The sequence below is a fragment of the Etheostoma cragini genome, chromosome 6 (assembly GCF_013103735.1).
Source record: "Etheostoma cragini isolate CJK2018 chromosome 6, CSU_Ecrag_1.0, whole genome shotgun sequence".
NCBI lineage: Eukaryota > Metazoa > Chordata > Actinopteri > Perciformes > Percidae > Etheostoma > Etheostoma cragini.
In genome coordinates, this window is record NC_048412.1 from 3,662,206 (window position 1) to 3,677,417 (window position 15,212).

At 38.9% G+C, this 15,212-nt stretch overlaps 1 protein-coding gene and 1 long non-coding RNA gene across 2 annotated transcripts in view; one reads left to right on the plus strand and one right to left on the minus strand.

Moving 5' to 3' along the window:
• Window positions 1–15,212, minus strand: part of LOC117945972 (NIPA-like protein 2) — a 38,672-nt gene that overhangs the window by 706 nt on the left and 22,754 nt on the right. The window contains exons 4-10 of the mRNA XM_034873723.1: window positions 9,180–9,239; window positions 7,332–7,453; window positions 4,408–4,504; window positions 4,060–4,195; window positions 3,763–3,851; window positions 181–244; window positions 4–101 (exon numbers count right to left, since the gene is read on the minus strand). Coding sequence (XP_034729614.1) covers window positions 4–101; window positions 181–244; window positions 3,763–3,851; window positions 4,060–4,195; window positions 4,408–4,504; window positions 7,332–7,453; window positions 9,180–9,239 — 666 coding nt within the window. The remainder of the gene's footprint in view (window positions 1–3; window positions 102–180; window positions 245–3,762; window positions 3,852–4,059; window positions 4,196–4,407; window positions 4,505–7,331; window positions 7,454–9,179; window positions 9,240–15,212) is intronic.
• LOC117945974 overlaps window positions 2,927–15,212 on the plus strand; it is a 22,670-nt gene continuing 10,384 nt past the window's right edge. Inside the window, exon 1 of the long non-coding RNA XR_004656936.1 lies at window positions 2,927–2,944. This is a non-coding gene — a long non-coding RNA (uncharacterized LOC117945974). The remainder of the gene's footprint in view (window positions 2,945–15,212) is intronic.

The following is a 15,212-nucleotide window of genomic DNA, read 5'->3' on the forward strand; positions in this document are numbered from 1 at the left end:
TACTGGGAATCGTATCCATTGCGAGAAAATTGGGATCTTGTTGCTTTATTTTTGGCCTGTTTCGGGCTATCAGGAAAACTCCAAGGAAAGACAGAAGACACCTGGAAAGAGAGTTTCAGTAAGGACAGAGTTAATACATTTTAATGAACTGCACATACTGGTGTGTTATTGAGTACTTACCCAAAAAGAAACATAAAAATGTTTAGTAAAGCCAAGCCTTCAAATTCCTGGTAAAATACGATCCCTAGAAAATGACAAAGCACATTGAAAAGTGTGTTAGTTTCAATAGAATAGCAGAAAAAGTAGATCATCTCAAGTGCGTTGTTTATGAAACAGACAATCCTGAGTACACGTTACACTGGGATGCTGAGAGGATTGATTATTAACTGAAGAGTGTAGTGCCTACAGATAAGTAGCAACACAGAAAATGTTGGATGGATGACGGACCAACCCTCAGAGTATCCTAATAGAAAACAATTTCCTCCCAGTGACCTTTTAATTGGTTGGAAGTTGCCATGTGTACCGCGTGCTACAAGTCCACTGCTGTGACCACATTCCACCAAAACAATAATTGTCTTCAATGCGGAACAAAAGGAATCCTAAAGATCCCCAGATATATAATACATCAGCAATTTGTTGCTCAATGCAGTCAATTGTGGGTTATATGTGTAGGTGGAGAGAGCAATAGTAATACCGAGAGCACTATCAGTGCAGGAGATACTCCAAAAAAGGTGAGGGTAACTGACCAGATGCCTTGCGGCACTCCCTCTATGATGGATGTGTCACTGAAGCTGAACTGCAAACAGCTAGAAATAATATTATGTCACCTGCAATGTATCTATTAGAAGAATAATAATAAAGGTAATGGATTTAGTGAAGTAACATACACGTATAGCATACACATGCTATTAATGCTACGGGGCTTTTGCTGAACCAAGACTCCCAAGTGGTTCACATATACAGGAGTGAATCACAATGTTACTTTTGGATTATGTTCCACAGTTGTGTGTCATCATGAATCAATTTCAGTTGTTTTTCATATTGCAAATTACTTAAATGATGCATATGTGTCCCCCAATATTTTCTGACTCTCCTTCCCTGTTTGTGACCCTCAGCCCATTTATTACTACTGAAGACATGAGTGTTGTTCTTATTGGTCCATAATTTATGAATAATTCCATAGAATTGTACTCAATAGAGCAATGTAATTTAGTCCAAATTATAGGGAAATTGGAATGTCCTAAAAGTAAAAATGCTAATTTTAAACCCTATTAAATTTTCATTCAGTATTGAGTTATAACTGGAAACTTTATTTTACATATCCAGTATGTTAATTAGCTTGCCTGTAGGTACATTTTTGCATATTAAGGTGACTACACTAAAAGACTAATGCTCATAGGATACCAATTTGTCTCCTTGTTAACCTGTTATGGGGAAATACAAATATTTTAAGTTATAGTATGCATATAATATCCTAATAAACAATGTATAGACTAATACCCCCAAAAAACTGTCAATCTTCACATATGACCCATTAGACGTGTGTTTGTATTTGCAGATACTATGCCTTCTGTTTGTATTTTGTCTTTTCATTTTATATTTCTGGGCGTTTTGTTTTTTTTGGCATTGCTGCTTTGCCCCTCATAGTCTAACTGAGACACACACACACACACACACACACACTACAGCTATGCATTCACTCATTATCTGACAATGTGCCACCTTCCTTACACCTTTAGCAATCACATACTCATTACCTGAAAAACTAACATTCCCATCAGCCTCGGCTGTACTTTGGATTTAGTGCTAATAAGCAAATGTTAGCATGCTAAACAAGGATGTTAGGCATATGCTTACTATACATCAGCATGTTAGCATTGATATTGGGAAATATTAGCATTTAGCTCAAAACACCAGAGTGCCGTGAGTATATCTTTAATAACCGGGCACTGTCATTTTTAACAAACACTTCTCAACATGAATCTCTTATGCATCTATTGGAGACTATTCAGCCACAGATTAATACATATTTAGTTTGCTAGTACAGGGCCGGTGATTTCTATAGGCGATCTAGGCGATTCCTAGGGTGTTAAATGTGTGGGAGGCACCGTGTCGCCCTTAGGTCTACTTCCCATTAATAATAGAATTAGAATGACAAGCAAAATAAAACAGGTTTATTAAAAATGATCTTCCTAGTCTGCCCCCTCAGCCACATGAATTTCCTAATTAGGGGGAAACTTCATACTAATGATTTAGTTAGAAGTTCCCGTGATGTGATGTTTCCAGACTATGGGTCAGACTCAAACACACGGAGCCCTGAAGCAGACCGGTCTCGACTAGTGTCTACTCTCGCTGTAAAAATAGAGCGTCAGCTTTATAATGGACGTACTCTGCTGTGGCCATGCTGCGGCGGATGTGTCCCTATTTCGGCCATAGTTTTGGGCATCCACCTCTGATGTAGAGCAGCGTACAGCCACTTCCCTAAACTGTCCCCCTCATAGATCCAAAGGGGGCTCTGAGTCTGTCAGGAGGTCTGAGATCTACCGTATCAGCAGGCTATGGTGCAGGTGGATTCTTCTCTGAAATTCTCTGAGTTGCGGTCATGTTTTTACATGATTGTGATCAATACATGATCCTTAAGTTTTTGATCCAAGCAAAGGTCAAATATACAGGGAACTGAAGTGACTTCAAAACTATTCTGGTAACCTTCTGCACAGGATAGCTTGGATTCTCTGCCCGAACCCAACTGGGCCGGGCTGTCATTCATGGGTTTGAGCAAATTCCCCGGTGTTTTTTTAATTGGAGACCTCGTAGTCTGTGTAAAGTCATGTAATGTGGGCTGTGTGTGACCACCACCTTCTAGAGAACTAGTCAACTTACACAAAAAGAGTGGGGAATTTTTAAAAAGGTTCATGGTGGAACCTATATTTTGAATGTGCACAGAGTTTTGAACTTAGCAGAAATGCTGCTCAAACACATCTGAAACAATACAGTCCAGGGGGTTATTAATAAAGGAAAATGAATTAATGTTTCATTTAGGTGAATAAATGTTATATGCACATTAAAGGAGGTTACTTCCCAACAATAGACGCAAAAGAGGGAAGAGTAAATGATGCCTATAGGCTACACGTGTGCTGACTCAGAATAAAAGTCAATCTACAGGACAATAAATAGATGAAAGTAATACAGAATGCATGAGAGCCTTACTGCAATATATTCCATTATGTTTTATATATGGACTGTAATGTTTCCCTCACCAGAATGCAGGAAATTAAATATTTAATGCTCAAAATTAATATAGGGAGGGGGGATTTGGATCAATTCATAGTTGGTGTTGGTCTTGACAACTAGAAACGCGTCTTATATAAATGGGAAAGCAGTGAGTAAAACACAGAAAGTGAAAGCTTTATGTTGGGCTGGGCAATATATCGATGTATCGATATTGTGATATGAGACTAGATATTGTCTTTTTAGATTTTGGATATGTCATAATATCGTAATATGGTAAGTCTTTACCTGGTTTTACAGGCTGCATTACAGTAGAGTGATTTCATTTTCTGAATTTACCTTTACCCACTAAGTCATTAAAATATTTCTGGAGAATATTTAACAAAAACCTCATTGTGTAAATGACATTTTGTCAAAGCACCCATAGACCACACAATATCGTCGCGATATCAACATTGAGGTGTTTGGTCAAGAATATCGTGATATTTGATGTTCTATATATATCGCCCAGCCCTAGCTTTATGGTTGACATACCTGCAACGATGGCACTCGCGGTGAAAAACACAAAGTTGATCGGAACCACCTCCGTCGCATCAAACATTTTCATCGCCTGATTGAGAAATCTGTAGAGAGAGGAGAGAAGAAGACTTGAGACATGCAGGGAATAAAATCACCTTGGTTTTAGAGACAGCGACCTATACATCGATCATAATAATGTTGCAGGTACAAAGTCGGCACAACCAATTGGAAAGTCAAAATTAAACACGAAGGATTTGATGAAGGATAAAAAGATACACAGAAGAAAAAAAAGAGAAAAAAACCTTCACTAACTTGATCTGGAAGGCACAGGTGACGATCATGACAACAAGCATGACGTAGAAGATGGGGTAGATGAGCTGCAGCTGGCCTTTTATCGACTCGGTGATCATCCCTGACACGGCTTTGACCGAGATGACTGTCTGAGAGGCTGCAGCGACACAGAAGCAACAGATCACCTCAGCATTTAGTTTGGAAGCGAGTTTCAGTGAATTATTTACTTCCATCACGCTCTACTCAGCTAAAACGATAACAGACCAAGAGTACGTTTTTGTAGCCTGGCAACAAAGCAACCTCTGACTACATCAAATGGTTTAATCCATGACCTCTGCCCTCAATCAGACGGCTTTTATTTGTTCATACCTAGCAAGGCCACCAGCAGCATCACAATGACGATGTGCTTCACATTCCTCCTCTTGTACACATAGAGCAGGATGCAGAAGGCGACAATCTCTACGAACTGTTGAGAGAGCGGCAGAGAGAAAGAGGGGGGGGAATACACATTCATTCACATTCCATTACCTCAAACGTTGCACAGAAAATGAAAAACTGAAATTGTACTTTTACTGACCTTCTTATCTATGTAACAAAGCACTGAAAGCAGGCAGTGAGCAGCGTGCTTTAATTGAAACAAATGGCCGTGGCAGAAAAATGAAATGAATCGCTAGCTTTAACGAGGGTGGCCCAGGGCTGGCCATGTGAGTCCAATACTATTTAGTCGTTCAAGGACCTCTTATATTACACCCCACACAGCTCCAACAGATGAAGAATAAGAAAGAATAAAAGAATTGAGAAAAAGGAGCAAGGTGACCTTATAAATGTCTCTTAAAAACCACCTGTATCTCTGTAAATAGGTTAAATAGAGGGCTTATTTCAATGGATTTAGAAAGGGCTGGGTCATTTGCTATATCATTTAACACTGTTAATAACACCAACTGTGTTTAATAGCCTAACTCCTTCCATATGAAATCATTTATATTACTTCTGGTAATGATGAGATGACAGTGAAAGATATTTCTATTCCTGTGATGAATCACCAATTAGAGTGTTGCCCGTGCAGGTTTGTTGCTCCGCAGGCTGATGAGTATTCATCATGCATCGCCAGAAATGGAAAACAGCACACCCTTTCACACCGCATCAATCACTGCAGCCAAAGGCAGCAAGACTATCTTGTTCTTAAAACATCTGTTCATCCATCTGTATTTTCCTAAAATCAACATTTCTCTCTTTTTTTGTTTTGTTTTGTTTCAGCACAACACACAGGACTAGATTCAAGAGTGGTTGAGATTGGGCTGGGCGATGAGGAATAAAAAAAAAAATCATATTTTTGACCAAATCCCTTGATATCAATACGGCTATGATATTGTAGTGTTGACTATTGGTGCTTTCACAAAATATTTACACAATAAGATTTTTGATAACTAATCATCAGTAATGTGGATATAATGACTAAGTGGGTAAAAGGAAATAATAGAACAGTTACGGAAAAAGACAACACTTATGCCATATTACAATATCCCAAATCTAAGATGATATCTAGTCTCATATCTCGATTTTGATATATTATGAATATTTTGCCCAGCTCTAGCTTTTTAGATTCATCTTTGCCTGGATTGATGGATTATGTGAAAAGTTGTAAAAGGGAATATTCAGAGAGTTTTGGTGTGATAATGAACAGTTTGTGGTTGATAAAATAACAAGCTTATTCAAATTGACTATGTGCTTCATAGGATATTTTTTCTCAGGCGTGACTTTGTACAAAAAAAAACAATGACGATGCTTTAAAATGATGGTTTGGAGTAATTTCACCACTAGGGTCCTTTGCACCACGACCTGGAGCCAAACAACCCCCCAGAAGCGTTTTTCACCTGGGTCGAACACCGGGCGAGTTAGCGTTATCGGCTAGTTAGCTTAGCGCAGGCGCTAGTGGAACCAAGTGTGTATCTCGTAAATTACACCACTAATAATGCCCGAAATGATTCAAAATAAATTAATGACATTAGGAGAAACTCATAAGCAGATAAGCACTGTATTTGTGGCATAAATACCACATAAAATGAGAAATATATGAATATCAGAACTGCAATAGGATAAATATATCCTCAGTGGTGTTCAGGACCTTTACTAGTATTTTCCTGAATAACAGATTAAAGGTGTTAAACGTTATAACACAGATTATAGTGATTCTCTTCACACCGCATACTTGAATTACACAGAGCACTGTATTTCTACAAGAGAAGTTTAACCTCAAAAGTGGAAAACACAGAGCTACCTCTCTCGCTGGGAGTCCTGGCATCAATGGAAAAGCAGCAGGATATGACCTTCTACTGCACAAATCTTCCTTTTAAAAAAGTCAAAGTTGTTATCGACAGAGACTAGTGTTACCATTTGCATTTTTGTGATAAGCAGCTTTTGAGAAAAAACACTTTGCTTCAGCTCTGTACCAGATCCGTGACTATGGTAACAGCTATGTTTATGCCATCCCTGCCTGAGGTGAAATTGGAGGAGAACACAAGGGTGGGTGTTAATGCACTTGCAGACCTTGAGGTTGGACCTGTTTTTTTGAAATACTAAGTGCAGAAACACAGACAATCTTAGTTTTAATGGACTTGCTACACACATCACAAACTCCGTAAAACACACCAGCCGTACAGAGAACTGACCTCATCCATATTAGTCACAAGAACAAGAAAAACAGGAGATATTGCCTGGGGGCAAGGATTAATTTCATCATTCTCTGAGGTCAGGTAAGTCATCAACTTTACTTCAGCTCTTTGACAGAGGATTAATAAAAATGCAATACTTTAATTAACCCTTTAAAGTAGGCTAACCCTCCTCTTGCTCCTCTCTACACAGAGGTATGGATAAGGTAACTAACAGTAGGATAGGAGCTATGTATGGTGTGATGCTATAAGTAAATACAGCAACCATAGACTGTAAAATAATGGACAAAGCTTCTGGGCTTCTAGGTCTGCAGTTAACCTCTTGTGTTTAGCTTAGCGCTGTGCTATGGAAACAACTCTGGCTTGGCCGGGTCATCCTCCTCATTAGCTCCAACCTCTCGCCATAAAACGTTGCAGGTGGTTCCAAAAAAAAAAAAAAAACATGGCTACACCAGTGTCGCCAAACTTAAAACGTCATCCCTCCAACCAATGGGTGACTCCCCGGATGCTACGTCTACTATTTTTATGTCTATGACAGCAATCCATTTTGGACATAGTAGCTCCAAGGTAACGAGAATATGCTTCCACATTACCAGACTCAGGCAGTTCTAAAGGGTTACGTACGAGGTAAAGCAGGAAGTGCCAGCTGATGGCGTAGTACTGGACCAGATGGGCTGTGATGTGGGTGGAAGTGTGGGGGGCAAAGGTCACCAGAACATATGTCCCTGTTATTGCCAGGGTGCCACCTATAGGAGAAAGAGAGCGGAGAGCGATGAGATTGTAGTGAAATAGTTTCAAACTCATGTGATTGCATAACAGGTTGCAAAGAACTTGCATTTTAATTCAATATTCTTAGATTGTGGACAGCAAATATAAGGCTGTTTATAATGAGGGTGATAAAAGCAATATAAATAGACATTCTAAAATGGAAAAAATAATCTTAATATACAATTTCTTTCAGATAGGTTGGTTTAACCTTTAAAACTGGAACTAGCCAACAGATGAACACTAACCTTCTTTTTAATAATTGAATAATTTTAAACAAAATATGACTTGGTCAAGGAGCATGCACAAAAGTATTTTACTTATTTATAATTTTATTTTATATATAATATATACATTTTTAATTGGTCCAGTATACATGTCTGCTAGTTTGGATGATGTCATTGAACACATTCATTTTCACAGTGAAATTCCTAATATTATTGGTGATATCGCTATATGTGATATACAGTTCAAAATAATAGCAGTCCAACATCACTAACCTCATACTGTAAATCATATTTTTTGGTAGAAGTGCTGTTTCTACATGGCAAATAATTTACTTGTAAGTGTTGAGTCATAGAAAACCAACAGACCCAAATGCTGCTCATTCTGTGTAATTGAATCTGTAATTGAAAGGGGCATGATGTTCAAAATAATAGCAGCGTTGTGTTCGATTAGTGAGGTGGTTGATTCTGTGAAGAAACAAAGGAAAATCAAAGACGATTTAAAGTTACCTGTGAGTACTTTTACGTTCAGAAGAAGGCTATGTGAAGCAAAGCTATCAACTAGAAGCCCCCGCAAAGTCCCATTGCTGAAATCAAGACATGTACTGAATACGTTGAAATTTGCCAAAGGAGAAATGGTGCAACGTTCTGTGGACTGATGAGAGCTAAATTGTTCTTTTTGGGTCCAGGGGCCAAAAATCATGTTATGGGAATGTTTTTCATGCTATGGTGTTTGGCCAATTTATTGCACACCAGGGATCATGGATCAGTTTCAATACATCAAAATACATGAAGAGGTCATGTTGCCTTATGCTGAAGAGGAAATGCCTTTGATACGGGTCTTTCAACAAGACAATGACCAAAAAAAACACCAGCCTCCCTCAGTAAAAAAAACCTTGAAAAGCGAGCTGGTAGTTTGCCAAATCTTTTACCCTTGGGCTTGGAAAAAAACGTCACTCATCTTTTACATCTTATTCAATTTTATTTATATAGCGCCAATTCACAACAACAGTTATCTCATTGCGCTTTTCATAAAAAAGCAGGTCTACACCGTACAGGGTTACAGAAACCCAACAATTATCTGTTGTTGGTCTGTATAATCTTTTGCCAATGAAGAACTGCTGTAAAACAAAGCTTGCTCAGTGATGTCCCCCTTTCTAAATACATGTTTCCAATATGTGGCTGCAATTACAAGTTAAAATAGCACATACAGTGAGACAGGCCAAAAATTGCTGATGATTTATCCAGGACACCAACAGTGTGCAGGGCTGTGGAGTGCTGATATAAATGTCAGTTCTAGCAGATGGGACTCATAATGACCATGTCATTTTGGAGCAGACTCTACAAATTGTCATGAAAAACAATATGAAATATCACACAGATAATCTTTGAAGTCCCTGTGAATGTTAGTTTTCAAGTCCCAGCAGCAATCTGAGAGGAAACATACTGTATGTACGTCCTTAGTGATCAAGTGTTTGCTTACCAACAATGTCCGAGGTGCGCACCGTCTCCTTGAGGAAAACCACAGATATGAGAGCGCTGGCTGGGAAATGAAAATATATTCCTGTTAGTTTAACCACCACAGTTAAAATTCAGTCTACTAGACTATATTCTGACCTGGAACTCAGTGTTATTTAGCATTTAACACGGTCTCGCCATCAAATAACAATAAAATAGAATAGAAAACAACTTGCTCTCTTTGGTTTATCACAATAACATACCTATTACAGCTTGTCCCTGGACAAGTAAATCATAATTGTTGTTCATACATTTTGTTTTTTGGAATATTTTAGATTAATTTTGTTTTTTCAAGCAACGTGTCAGTATAATCACAAGCAAGATCAGATAATTAAACTGAACATTGACTTGATAAAATTAGCAATTACATTAATAGTGTCGCAGACGGACTGGCTGTATACATGGTTATTATTATTGGATAATGGATTAGATTTTACTCTGCAGAGAGAGAATATCACTGTCATTTCTCACATATACATATATTGTACACACAAATCATATGCATTTACAAATACTGCACATGTAGAGACTATCCAATGGTATAAATAGATACACACAATGCTTGAAAGGTTTATACTGATCAGTCTGATGAAATCTGTCAGCTTGCTTAGATAAATGGAGCTCATTAGGACATCATAACGCCAGCATCAAATTATGGCAAGATGTTGTTCCATGCCACATTTTTCATCAACTCATTTATCAATATCATTGTCAAAAACCGCACCGCCGAAAAGAAATTAGTTTCACATGAGCTAAGGCTCAGATTAGTCTTCTGGATGTTTCCACGGGATATGCAATAAACTGAGGGGGACGCATAAACATACAGTATGGCTGTCGCAGAGGCCGATAAACAGGCAGGTACTCAGATAGATGGCCACACTAACTGAGACAGAAAAAAAAAACTAAAAGCCAAACAGGCAGTGGACAGACAGGGAGCCAAATAGATATGCAAGCGACAGCAGCCTGTCAGCCAAGAGGTCAGTTTACATAACACACCGTGGCTGACAAGTTGGAGGTGTTAAACACTTAACACTATTGAGTTCCACTTTTTAAAATAATTTTCTGTTGTATTGTTTGTTATATATTCCACCAATATTTCAGCAAAGCCAGCGGTGGCGGCTTAATTTGCAGAGAGAATTTGGAGACACCTGCAATGAGTGACTGCCAGCCAGATGGGCGTGCAGGTGATGGCATGCAGGCAGAGGCAAATTTAACGGGAGAATGGCTGGAAAATACAAAAAATTAGGCAGGCAGGCAGTTTGAGTGTGTGTACAGGCTTTGCTACCATCGTAAGATTAGATGCAGAAACGTAGACGGCTCAATATGCCAGAGACACAGTGTGTCACATATTGGATTACTGTGGTGTTGTGGCATGACAGACAGGTTCCCAATGTGGATGTTAAATATTGACTGTAGAGTGAATTAGCTAACGCTTCTACCTGTGGGTCGATTTCTACGGTGGCCAACAGGGGCAAACGCCCTGCAATTAAAAAAAAAATAACACATGCAAATGGACAAAACCCAAGCAAATTAAGAAAACAACTTCATTAATTCAACAAAACGTATGCGTAGCATTAAGCAAATGAGCTGCAAATACACACAACACAACCAAATGCACAAACGCGCTGCAAATACACACAACAAAAGAAGATGCCACAAAAAACGCTGCCTCCAGATTACACAACGGAAGTTCTCCAGGCCTCTAGTCTATAATTGGGATATGTTTTCTCTCGTTTGGTGGGTATCTCGGCTCAGGTCACAGGTAATACTTAATCAGCAGACATTTCTGTAAGCCCGTGGTAATAAAACATTTAAAACTGCATATGCATTTAACATTGATTAAGTTTGTTTAAGCCATTTTACATGAGAGGGAATAAATTTGTCCGAAGGCAAAGCAATGAAGTGTAGATTGGGATTATGCAACAACAGATACCAACAAAATAAGTAATCAATCTGTATTCATATTCTGGAGCAATTCACTCTTGAAATATTAATAAAAAACAACAGACAGGATTTCTAGTCCCTCCTGTAAACCAGTCGTTATGATTACTTTATGGAGAACGTGGGATTCATCAAACTGAACAACTCCCGCCCAAACATATGAACACAAAACTGCTAACTCCATTGTGTTGTAAGTGAGACATCTGCGGAAAAAAGTTGTATTAGTTAGCAGTACTGTTTGGTTCAAAAACATCCAAAACAAAAGACATAGCGGACCAGACGCAAGCTTTTATTTTGAAAGGTCAAAGCACCGCAACAGCCGGGATAGCACGAGACGGGAGTTTAGACTATATATTTTTAATATATTAAATTAATATTATTAATTTAACATACAGTCTATGAAGGGGAGGCATGAGACGGGAGGTCTCCAGGCTGCAGGTACATACCTAACTTTAATAAAAAGTTCTGTCAAATTAATGAAGTTGTTTCCCTAATTTGCTTGTGTTATATCCAGTTGCATGTCTTTCCTTAAAGTGCAGGGCGTTTGCCCCTGTCGGCCACCGTAGATTTCACGCAACGCTAATAAACCATAGCCAGAGCCAAGCTTTACTTACACTAAAATAGATTTATCATAATAATACTTTCCCATGCTCAGTGTCTGCAACTATGAACAATATCTTGCTGGTAGACATGTAAAACCAGGCATCGGTGTGCATTATGCCTCGGGGACATTACAATAGAAATTTATAAAGACTCTCCATGAAACAGTCAGATGTTTCATACATTGCCTCTAGGACCAGCTGGATCTAACACGTAACCATAGCAACTCTTTACAAAGTGAGATTCACACAGCTTAATAAAATGAGAAATTTGGTAACCTCTAGGGAACAGAGTTTTGTCACGGCTAGTGTGTGTGTGTGTGTGTGTGTGTGTCTCTCTCTCTCTTGCTCTATTTCACACAGAGATGTGTAGCAATGGGAACCTCCCTTTGGGAAAACACACCATGTCACACCTTCCTTTACCACACAGATACAACATGAACAGATGAAAGCAGCGAAAGCTAAGCTGTCATCTTCTAGTGAAGATCAAATACAAGAACACTTGTCACATTGCAAATATTAGGCTCGTTTGAGATGAGCCAGGTCTGCGCAGAATCAATCACCGGCGATCAGCGCCCATTGCATGCTGGTTAGATTTGTCTCCAACTTTAACCCGACTTGCTCTGATGTCATGCACACGTAGGCAACGATAACCTCACGAAAGCAAGGCGGCCGCAGTTCTGAGACGCAGGCGGCGCGGTTGCTTTTCACCGACTGCAAGACCCAGGCGTATCCAGGCGTATCCAGGCAGACCCAGAGCATGCTGGGAAACGCCGGCCTCTCAGTTGATTTAACAGATGATTGGTTCACAATCAACTCAACATGAGGACGTTTTACATAAACTTTGTATAGCTTTTGAATCGGAGGGATTTTTTTTTTTTAATCTGATTTAAAGTCATATTCTGTACAGAAAATGTGTGGCAGATAACGTTTAGAAGTCAGAAAGACTTAATCTGATCAGATCACTGATTATCTACAGTCTGTTATTTAACATCAGCAACAGATCGCATGTAGAACATTATGAGAGCTACTCTGTCATAATTAAAACAACTAGAGACTGTGTACCAGCTGATATGTGGGTCTCATAACATTTTATTGAATCGGATCGCACCACCGTGTTTTTGTCACTTCCTGTTCAGCCTGAAGGCGGCTGAAATCGTCTGGAAACTGTCCGACCATACCACAGCTTTTTGTCCCCGCCCCCCCCAGCTGCTGCCGCCTGCTCTCGTCCACTTACAGGCGATGTGCAGTTCATCCCGAACAAGCCTATTGTGTTTGAAAATGTCACAAAAAAATGGTGACTTTTAACGCTTTTGTCCCGTGAAAACGCCAGCTTCCAGGAATTATCAAACAATAGATATACAGTATATAGAGTATATATATTTTTTGTGAGTTTGAAAATGTAATATTTGTTACTATAAAAGTTCTAGTTCTGACCTGGACTGACCAACTAAACTTTCTGAAATTCTTAAACAACATGATTTTTCACAATTTTCTAATGTACATTTCCTTAATTCAAGCCAAACATCTATTTAAATAAATAAACACATCACACAGTGATAACACATCTTAGTCGATGATACAGTGCTGCAGGTCTGATGTCTACAAGCAATGCTGATGGAGTGTCTGAATCAGGTCTCTGTTTATTTCCACCATTCCAGCCTCCCTCCATTTTCGCATGTGAAAACATGGTGTCTGACGGAAAGAGCTGATGCTCTGCGCCATATAACAGCATTCGGGATAAAGCTGTCATTCCTAATAGAGACCAATGGGCTCTGTGGATGAAGACAGTAGTTACTGCTTTCCATGGAGTGTCAGAGTGTGTGTGACATGCAGGGACAGGAAGACGACAGCAGCATCATCAGTTCTCCCGATCCCGTCCATTTCCTCCTCTGCCTTGGCGGTCTACTCTGTATATATCTCTGTCTGTTGTGTTATTCAGTTCATATCCTTATTCTTGCCTTTTCCTTTTCTTCCTATCACCTCACCATCTTAGTATCCAAGATCACAGTGGTAACTGAACAATTACCTGGCATAGACTAAGGACAAGCCTCACTCCATTCCAAGCAATTCGGTTTCAGAACAAACCTTGAATTTAAATGGAAAACTGATACTTTATTGAAAGAAAAAACAATAAAAAAAATAGACAGTGGGAGTGCTGTAGGGCTGTATTTCTGGACTTGATAAAATCATTTCATTTAGTAAATCACAATGTTCTTCAAAACTGTCCCATTTGAATTTATCTTTGGATGCAATCAAAGGGGTGGTCTACCTAACAATGAAAATATAATGCACCATAGTTAAAAACATTGTTTTTCAAATTGACATTGTTTGTTGATTGCTCTGTTGGTGTCCCGCAAGGCTCAATTCTAAGACCACTTGTATTTAGCTTATATGTGACCTGCCACCCGTATGCCCTGAAGTTCAACACCAAATACTGATGACAATCATATTTGCCCATGGTAAAAACAGAGACAAAATTTCCAACTGGCTCTCACGAGTTTTGTTTAACACTTGTACAGTATGAACTTTTATATAAGGAAAAATTGAAGTCAACCAAATGTTGGGTGAAAGTTGTTTCATATTTTAAATATCTTGGAATCCTTACTGAGTCTGAGCTGTCCTTTAAAAAAACATGTGAAGCAGGTAAGTGGCACTATAAAATGTAATCCAAGGTTATCCAAGGCAGCAAAACTGTAAATGCACTCAAGGATTTTTTCACACATCTCATACTGTAATATAAGCTGGAAAGACAATCTGTTTTACAAACTCTCAATCATGTACCCATCATGCATTAATGCAAACACTTGTTGTGTCTTAATTTTGGGAAATATTGCTGATGATGTTATTGTTGTACACTGAATATGTACTGTCTTGTAATTGTGTTTTTATTCTATAGTTCTATAGTATTCTATCTTTTAAATAGAGATTGTATTTTCTGTTTCCTGCCGAAACGTTAACTAGCTAATGGCTAATTCTGGTACATGCTGCGTTGCTTCTTCAGAGCCATGTCTCATTCACCAGTAAGCAAACGACGCGCATCGAGCTCAGGCTCGGGGCATGGAGGCATTTCATTGGTTCTTTCCAAGTGGACTGCGGGGCAGTAATTGGAGGGTGTTTTTAAAGGATTACAGCAGCTACAGGTGACAGATCTTTTTTGCACCTTTTTCAGAGTCCACCAGTTATTTATTGATGTCGGCATGTAAAGACCATTTCAAATAATGTCTATAATAGTGTATATTGGAATATGTTACCAACCCTGCCTTTAAATAAACAAAAAAATAAATAAATATGTTCCTCCCAGCATCTTACCTATTTTCTCCTCTCAGCCAACCACTTGCCTAACTCTTGTTTACTCAAAAAGGCAAAAAAAAAGGCACAACAGCACCACAGGAGGGGTGTGTGTGTGTGTGTGTGTGTTTGTGTGTGTGTGTGTGTGTGTGTTGGGGGGGGGGGGG